Source organism: Strongylocentrotus purpuratus, unplaced genomic scaffold (genome assembly GCF_000002235.5).
Source record: "Strongylocentrotus purpuratus isolate Spur 01 unplaced genomic scaffold, Spur_5.0 spur5_scaffold_17, whole genome shotgun sequence".
NCBI lineage: Eukaryota > Metazoa > Echinodermata > Echinoidea > Camarodonta > Strongylocentrotidae > Strongylocentrotus > Strongylocentrotus purpuratus.
The window spans coordinates 28,197,847-28,207,419 of record NW_022145602.1 but is presented as its reverse complement, the minus strand read 5'-3'; the positions used below and the strand labels follow the sequence as shown (position 1 = coordinate 28,207,419).

At 40.5% G+C, this 9,573-nt stretch overlaps 1 protein-coding gene across 1 annotated transcript; it reads left to right on the top strand.

The window, feature by feature from the left end:
* Window positions 1–377: 377 nt before the first annotated feature.
* Window positions 378–9,573, top strand: LOC593078 (mucin-3A). Its single transcript, XM_030988039.1, has 4 exons — window positions 378–437; window positions 1,709–1,830; window positions 6,480–7,941; window positions 8,299–9,573. Exons 2-4 carry the CDS (start codon window positions 1,710–1,712, stop codon window positions 9,440–9,442), a joined length of 2,727 nt encoding a protein of 908 aa, XP_030843899.1. The 5' UTR covers window positions 378–437; window position 1,709; the 3' UTR covers window positions 9,443–9,573.

Below are 9,573 nucleotides of genomic sequence, written 5' to 3'. Positions count from 1 at the left end.
TATGTGAAAAATGAGGACGCCTGCACTTTCTCCGCATTAATTAAAAGTGTTTACTTTGAAAAGTAATTAAACTACAGGTTGTATTTGATGAGCATACAGAAAGCAAAGTGAAACAGCTGTCATTTTGCTAAATTAACGGTTTAAAGAATATGACATTCATGGCAGTTATAGTAAATAGACAGAGGATAATACTATTTGAAGAAATCTAGTACATATTAAATTCTAGATTCATTTGAAATATATTATTGCTTTCTTTGTCAGGAACCACCATGTGGTCTTCCAATTTCAATAATCACTGTTTAATTGATTAATTTATAGGACGGGTAATATATTATGGAGATACATTGCTACTTCGGGACACTTTGCTGAGAGAAGAACGAACAAAAGGGCATAGACCTGTAATTTCTTCAGGAAGATTTGCAATAAACTATAAAAAAGTGAGTATAGTTGTCTGTATTGTTGTTAGAGCTACCAGGTTTTCACAATCTTACTTCAATTCACCTTTCTAGTCTAAAGTAAGCCCAAATGTTCGATTCTGTGCTTCAATCTTTCAGATATTTTAGCCTCATTGTTCTGATTTTCGTTTCATGATCATCAAACGTGGAAAAGTATGTCTTTTTATCAACACAGAGAGTCTAATTTTCATTGACACCATCAGAATGCCCTTGCTTAGCAGCTCAATAGGAAGTGATGGTTTTATTATCTGAAAGTTTGTACTAATTGTCAGCTTGAGCTCAACCCTATTTTGAATGATCACTGCAAGACAGAGAAACACCGAATGAGATATATAGGCGGAGAGAGAGAGAGAGAGAGAATACAGTACGAAGGAAAAGAAGAGCACTGAATACAGTGCTTTAAAAAAAAAATATAATGGGCTTTACTTATATCAGTCAGATCTTTTCTTTTTTTACTTCTTGATCGGGATCGAAATTTTGGGGCATCATCCATAAAATGCGATTTTGTTTCTAACCGGGATTCGTCTAATTTGCAGGCAAAAACTGTTTGTCAATCGTAAAGCTTGGCAGGTCTGAACTGCAAGACTATGAACACACAGCTCTCCATAGGCACTGTACAATATATGAATCTTTTGGAGTGAGTCGGAGACTGATAGTTCAAGGCTAGGGTAAGAACTTGAGGGGATTGGGTAACATTGCCGCAGATTCTGAAACAACATTTTGGATTTAGCTCATGCTGCAATGATAATTACAAGCCTTTAGGTCAGTCAGGAACCCCATGGCTTTCACAAGCCATTCGCTAGTCTGATTATCAAGATATTTATGTTTGAAAATCGAAATCAAATTTAGCGTTTTCCTAACGGTTTTCCTAACTCTACAGTCTATTGGGGAAACTGAGTATGGAATAACCGGTCACTCAAAGATTTTTACTTTTTTTAGGCATTTCATGATCATTTTGAATCCCGATTTTTTTTGTTTAGGGGCTTCAATATTACACCATATCACAGACACTGATAACACACGTAGGGCCGTGTATCTCAGATTTAAAATTGTTAAACGATGCCTTTAATGGAATTTAGTAAAAAGCGCCAGAATATGATTTTGTTTTTCTCCAGCAAACTAGGATCAGAGTTAGTTCATAATGAAGGACAGACAGCTGACGACAAGTCCTACTGATATCTAATAAAAAGTAGAAAAGGCTTACACTTATTTAAAAAATAACACTAATAATCTTTTTCTAATTTATATTTTAGCATGGCTCACATCAGTATGAATCTGTCGGTCCTCCTGCTGACAGTGCTTGCAGCAATGGTGATCGCCAATTCCGAACCGAACATCAAAGGTGCTCCTGAGCCTGTTACTGACAGCATTACTGGTAAGTACAGCATTTCAATTATCGGTGGTGGGGAGAGGGGGGGGGGGGGGGTGGCCTAAATACAATACAAATACCGTTAGTTATCACACTATGAAGACAATACGAAATATTATCTTTTAAAGCCCCACTGTACTACTTGTAACTACTTGCTCCCTCTATATAGAAAACAATGCCTAAGCGGTGCCCGTTCGTCCCCATGATCCTCGTTTCCTTATGTTAATTGAGAGCTGAGTTGATGAGATAGCTACCTGCCAGTAACCACCCTGGGGGGGGGGGGGTAGTTGTCCCAGGGGGAATCGTCCTAGAGGGTGGTGGCCCTAGGGCGTAGTTTTCCTAGGGGGTAGTTGACTGGGGGTGGTTATCCGGGGGTTGGATGTCCATGGGGGTAGGTGTTCTAGAACAGGCCTTCTCAACTAGTTTATTAGAAGTGCCAAAATGAAAAGAATTTGTCGTTGAAGTGCCAACCTGTATATTTGACTGTGCTGCGAGGGAGCGTGGCGACCGAGCCGAAAACGGGTAGGGTCCAGGGGCAAAGCACCAATGGGGGTGCCCTGGAGCTGGTGGATTTCAGGACTTTCTATAAAGGCCCAGATGTGGCATTTTTAACACCATTTTATTCCAAAATATATCAATCATAATTTTATATTGATGTGAACAAATTGGTACAATTTCTGGGTACAATTTTACTGGAGGTAAATTTATATGTAGTAATTTTGGTGCAATAAACTCGGGAAATGTCCAAATTAAGTGAAAATCAAACAAAACAAAAACGTTATGTTTACAGAGATCGGCAATGTTAAAATTGGTAGCACATCTTAAGCGTATTTTTGTTTATACTAGAGCTCAGGTTTAAAGTCGTATAAAATGGTTTTGAAAAACGAGAAAATTCCCCTCTCTTCCTGTTTGTTAAGCAGACAATTTGGGCTCAACTTCGACTGCAACTTCTTAATTTTTTTATTCTGAAATATATATATACATATATATTTGCAACAGTCGCGCGCCACTCCGACTGACCGCAAGCGCCACGAGTGGCGCGCGCGCCGCTAGTTGAGAAGGCCTGTTCTAGAACCACAGGGAAGTAACGTGAGTGTGAGCTAGCTGGTATACAGGGTTCAAATCCCTGCCAAAACAATAGACACGTTTAATAGCACAATATTCAAATTGGAGGTATACTTTTTACACAAAGGTTGTTATTGACAACCTGAAAGCTTGTACGATGATTGCCAGACATAGCAACAAGTTATGGATTCAGACTGGATCCCAAGTAATATAGTTCAATTGCTAAAATATTTGAATGGAATAACTAGTAACTAGGTTCCCAGGAAAGAAGCATCCATAATTTTGAATATGTAAGTAAATCGGTCTCTTCCGAACAGAATAATGTTGCGCTATTCCGGAGGCTCGTAATTCCGAAAATTATATACGGGTCTATTATTCTGAAAAAGAATATGGTTAATAATTCCGAAATTGGAATAGGTTTCTTTATTTAGAAGGTTCTTATTGTTCCGAAAACGATACAGTCCTGGGTTTTTGTTTCATTTTCGAAACTATGAACCTATGTAATGATAACCTCTTTCCTTTTCGAAATTATGAAATCTATTTCATTTTCAGATTGATTAACCTTCCGAAATTACGAACTGCCCTAAATAACAAAAATTCAGCAGGGGGCGAATCTAGCTTTTTGCCAAGGGGGGGGGGGGGGGGTCAGGAGATGGGTCACACGCGGGTATTTCAGTCTCATAGTTTAGGGTGATCACACTGCCTATGCACACAGTTTGCCCCGCGAACACACACACACAAACACACACAACAGCAGTCAGTTGGTAGAAATAGCAATTTTTGTAAATGTATTTAAAAAAAACTAAACAATATTTTTAAATTTTTATTTCATATATATTTCAAGCATACCTTTAAATACAATTCTGTGTAGTTTCATTGTTAAAGGCATGTGGGAAATATGTTAATTATTGAATTCGAATATTGTTTTTTCAGCCATGTCTGACATGGCCCGCTGATCGCCCATTGACTTGCGCTGCTATTCTGCGTGGTGCAAAAAATGCACCTAAATGTATAAAACTCCCCTACAAAAATGCAATATCCTCATGTGTTTCACCCATTGAATTAATTTGTTATTTACGCTCAAGGTAGCCACAACTGTACTGGGGTCACTAAAGTTTCTGCCACTCTGAAATTCAGTCCTTGTGGAATGTTATGGCCAAGAGGGTTACCATCATGCCCAAAGATTGAATGGTATCTCGAAAAATCGTCATAAATCCTCAAATCTGACTTCTTTGAAAAAGGCAGAAATACTGTGATGTAGCTGAAAGTCTACAATTCTTATCATATCATCGGTTTTTCTGAATTATTTGTGAAACACATGAGGAAATAGCTGTGACGGTGATCCAAGTAATTTCTATCGCCATATTGTATTGGCATTGCAAAAATATTAGGAATTTAAGGTCAATATTTGGTGTAAATATGATCTATGAATATATGATTTTAAAAATGCCCCCAAAACAATCAGCTTGACTTTCCTAATTAGCATAATGAGTGCGCGAATATATAATTAGCTGAAATGACCTAATTTGCATATTTGATGAATATTCATGATTTTATTTTATTACAAATGAAATATATTTCCATACCTGTCTGATATACATAGGTTTCACGGATGTATCATGTTAGGTTTTGATTTGATTACATATGCGCATATTAATTAGGCGTACTTAGTTATTTTCACAACTTGGCAAAAATGGCAAAAATGACTTATTTTGTTGACTTCTGCTTTCAAAACGGTAATAGATATATAAATTTTCTTTTTTGTATTTTTTACCACTAAGATGATATGTCCAAGGTGTCCAAGAAAGTAATGAATTAAGTTGTCCCAACTTTGTCGAATTATGCCATTTTTGACAATTTGACCATTTCTGGCAGGTTTTTCGGTAATTTTGCGATATCAAAAAAATGGTATAAAATCACAGCGCATTGACCGATTTCAATTCTGTTTTTTGTTTTTTGAAGCTTTCATAAAGCTTGATCATTTGCAACCATCAAATAACATGTGTTTGTTGTAATTATTTTCGGTGTGCTATACCTACTCAGTCATATTGTATATTGTCTTGTATTGTTTAGATACGTCTGAATTAATCAATTAATTAATATAAATGGCTAGCTGAAATGTGATGTGCATTGGAGTTTTGAACCACATTTCTTGTACAACTAGCATGGATAAGTTGAAGTATTTAATGGATGTTTAGATCAAGCAATTGTTTAAAGAAACACACATAGAGATAAACATGTTACCGCTTTTATATTCGTCGGTCACCCACTTTTATACGCCTTGGGGCTAGGGACATATTGTTCTCCAAATATGCAACACTATTATTTTTCTTTAAATGATAAATTGTTGTAATAAAATGCAACGTCTTCAAAAACAATGTACATAAGTACAAATTTTGAGGAAAAGAATAGTTTTAATAATTGCTAATTTGTATCGAAAACAATGACGTTGAACCTCTTACCGCTTTGCCAATTTAAGGATTTTTAAGGATTGCTCTTGTTCTGTAGTATTCCTTGAGTCGAATGCAATGCAGTCATATACGAACATAGACATTATGCACAAATCTTGTCCTCTTCTTAAATGCATCTGGGCCTTGTCTTATAAAGAGTCAGGGGAGGATCTAGCTTTTTGCCAAGGGGGTGTTCGACCCAGTGGCGAAGCCACGATTTCCCCCAAATCGCGCCGTTTTACTGTGTTACTTTTTTCTTCTTCTTTTTTTTCCGTGTTTTTCTTCCCCCCTTTTTTTTTCTTCACTTGGCCGCCAAAGGGGGGTTTAAACCGCCAACCCCCCCCCCTAGATTTGTCCCTGAGAGTTGATATCAATCGCATATTTGAATCGCAACTGTGTACATATGCGATAGGGGACTGCCAAGTGCCAACTTGCCATTGATTAGAGGACTTACGATTGATTTGGATGATTGGATCAATCGCACCACTTTATAAGACGGAGCCCTGGTAACAAACGTGACCAAACCAATCCACACGATGTGGAATTATCGTCCCGAAAAGGTCAAATTAAAATTAAGCAAAAAAAAATTGACATTAGGAATAGGCCAAATAAAAAAATTTAAAAGTTTAGCGGCCTGTTTTTTTCGAAAAATAGGAAGGAGGAGGCCCATTTTTTCTTCTTTTTTTTTCTTTCAAAATGGCCCTCAAAATGGCCGCTTGGTATATTTTCCTGACAGTCGGGCTTTTTTTTTTTTGAATGGCCATATCTCAATTTGTCTCTCTTTCAATGTCACTTTTTTTAATGTATTATACATGTGTTTTGAGGAGCTACGACCTACAACGGTCATGACAACAGGAGTGAAGCCCTAAATATTCAGGCAACTATTCCGGAAACCTCTGCGCAAACATGTAATAACATTGGCAATACACTGCGATGAAAAATCCATCTATCTATCTATGTAAGTTGGTGATTGTAAGGTTTATCGCAGTATTCCTTCTACTTACTTAGATCAGCCTTCTTTTCTGCAAGGAATAATAACAAAAACATTAATAACAATATTTATAACAATAATATAAATGATAATAAAAATAACAATAATATTATGATCATCGTTTGTTTCATTATTCATTTCATGCTCAGTTTCTACAACTCCTTCAACATGCGTTCAGACCTGCATTGCCACGTGCTCATCTACCACATTGGCAGCAACCACGATGATGACCACTGGCTCTGCAACTGCAACAGAGGGGACGACAGCGGTAGCTTCGACTCAAGCCCCCACAGATCCTGTAACACCAACAACCTCAGATCCTGTAACAACACAAAATACCATAGATCCTGTAAACCCAACAACCTCCGAAGTAACAACTAGTGCTGCCACTCAAGCTATCACGACTGTTCCAACCACCGAAGTAACAACTGATGCTACCACTCAAGCTATCACGACTGTTGCAACCACCGAAGTAACAACTGATGCTACCACTCAAGCTATCACGACTATTGCAACCACCGAAGTACCAACGGATACACCAACTGAAGCTATCACAACTATTGCACCTACCGAAATAACAACTACTGCTCCCACTGAAGCTATCACGACTGTTGTACTCAACGAAGTAACAACTATTGCTCCCACTGAAGCTATCACGACTGCTGTACCCACTGAAGTAACAACTGATGCTACCACTCAAGCTATCACGACTGTTGCAACCACCAAAGTAACAACTGATGCTACCACTCAAGCTATCACGACTGTTGCAACCACTGAAGTAGCAACTGATGCTACCACTCAAGCTATCACGACTGTTGCAACCACTGAAGTAGCAACTGATGCTCCCACTGAAGCTATCACGACTGTTGCAACCACCGAAGTAGCAACTGATGCTACCACTGAAGTTATCACGACTGTTGCAACCACTGAAGTAGCGACTGATGCTCCCACTGAAGCTATCACGACTGTTGCAACCACCGAAGTAGCAACTGATGCTACCACTGAAGCTATCACGACTGTTGCAACCACCGAAGTAGCAACTGATGCTCCCACTGAAGCTATCACGACTGTTGCAACCACCGAAGTAGCAACTGATGCTCCCACTGAAGCTATCACGACTGTAGCAACCACTGAAGTAGCAACTGATGCTCCCACTGACGCTATCACGACTGATGCAACCACCGAAGTAGCAACTGATGCTACCACTCAAGCTATCACGACTGTTGCAACCACCGAAGTAGCAACTGATGCTCCCACTGAAGCTATCACGACTGTTGCAACCACCGAAGTATCAACTGATGCTCCCACTGAAGCTATCACGACTGTTGCAACCACCGAAGTAGCAACTGATGCTACAACTCAAGTTATCACGACTGTTGTACTCAACGAAGTAACAACTATTGCTCCCACTCAAGCTATCACGACTGTTGCAACCACTGAAATAGCAACTGATGCTCCCACTGAAGCTATCACGACTGTTGCAACCACCGAAGTAGCAACTGATGCTACCACTCAATCTATCACGACTGTTGCAACCACTGAAGTAGCAACTGATGCTCCCACTGAAGCTATCACGACTGTTGCAACCACCGAAGTAGCAACTGATGCTACCACTCTAGCTATCACGACTGTTGCAACCACCGCAGTAGCAACTGATGCTCCCACTGAAGCTATCACGACTGTTGCAACCACCGAAGTATCAACTGATGCTCCCACTGAAGCTATCACCACTGTTGCAACCACCGAAGTAGCAACTGATGCTACCACTCTAGCTATCACGACTGTTGCAACCACCGAAGTAGCAACTGATGCTCCCACTGAAGCTATCACGACTGTTGCAACCACCGAAGTATCAACTGATGCTCCCACTGAAGCTATCACGACTGTTGCAACCACCGAAGTAGCAACTGATGCTCCCACTGAAGCTATCACGACTGTTGCAACCACCGAAGTAGCAACTGATGCTACCACTCAAGCTATCACGACTGTTGTACTCAACGAAGTAACAACTATTGCTCCCACTCAAGCTATCACGACTGTTGCAACCACTGAAGTAGCAACTGATGCTCCCACTGAAGCTATCACGACTGTTGCAACCACTGAAGTAGCAACTGATGCTCCCACTGAAGCTATCACGACTGTTGCAACCACCGAAGTAGCAACTGATGCTACCACTCAAGCTATCACGACTGTTGCAACCACTGAAGTAGCAACTGATGCTCCCACTGAAGCTATCACGACTGTTGCAACCACCGAAGTAGCAACTGATGCTACCACTCTAGCTATCACGACTGTTGCAACCACCGAAGTAGCAACTGATGCTCCCACTGAAGCTATCACGACTGTTGCAACCACCGAAGTATCAACTGATGCTCCCACTGAAGCTATCACGACTGTTGCAACCACCGAAGTAGCAACTGATGCTCCCACTGAAGCTATCACGACTGTTGCAACCACCGAAGTAGCAACTGATGCTACCACTCAAGCTATCACGACTGTTGTACTCAACGAAGTAACAACTATTGCTCCCACTCAAGCTATCACGACTGTTGCAACCACTGAAGTAGCAACTGATGCTACCACTCAAGCTATCACGACTGTTGCAACCACCGAAGTAGCAACTGATGCTACCACTCAAGCTATCACGACTGTTGCAACCACCGAAGTAGCAACTGATGCTCCCACTGAAGCTATCACGACTGTTGCAACCACCGAAGTAGCAACTGATGCTCCCACTCAAGCTATCACGACTGTTGCAACCACCGAAGTAGCAACTGATGCTCCCACTGAAGCTATCACGACTGTTGCACCCACCGAAGTAACAACTGATGCTCCCACTCAAGCAACAACTATTGCTCTCACTCAAGCCATCACGACTGTTGCACAGGAGGTGACTACCACTTCTGTTGCGACAACCAGCGACACAACCATTGCCCCTGCTGCTGTTATAGATGCTTGCGTAACCGCCTGTTCTCCCACTGAGGCCATAGACACTTGTCGCCAAATCTTTGACGCCCTTGATCAGACGATGTCAGCGTTGTTCTGCGATGGTCTAGCCGCAGCAGCAGCAGCTGCAATCTGCACGACTTGTACTATCACTAACATTGTCTAAATGACAAAGCGTTTTCCATTCGAAATAATACCTCGCTCGTGATCCATCGCTTTTTTTTTTTTGCTTTCTTAGTTCTTTGCCTTTTTTCGGGGAAGGGGGTGTAGATTTTTTTCATGATTAATCTTGGTTTA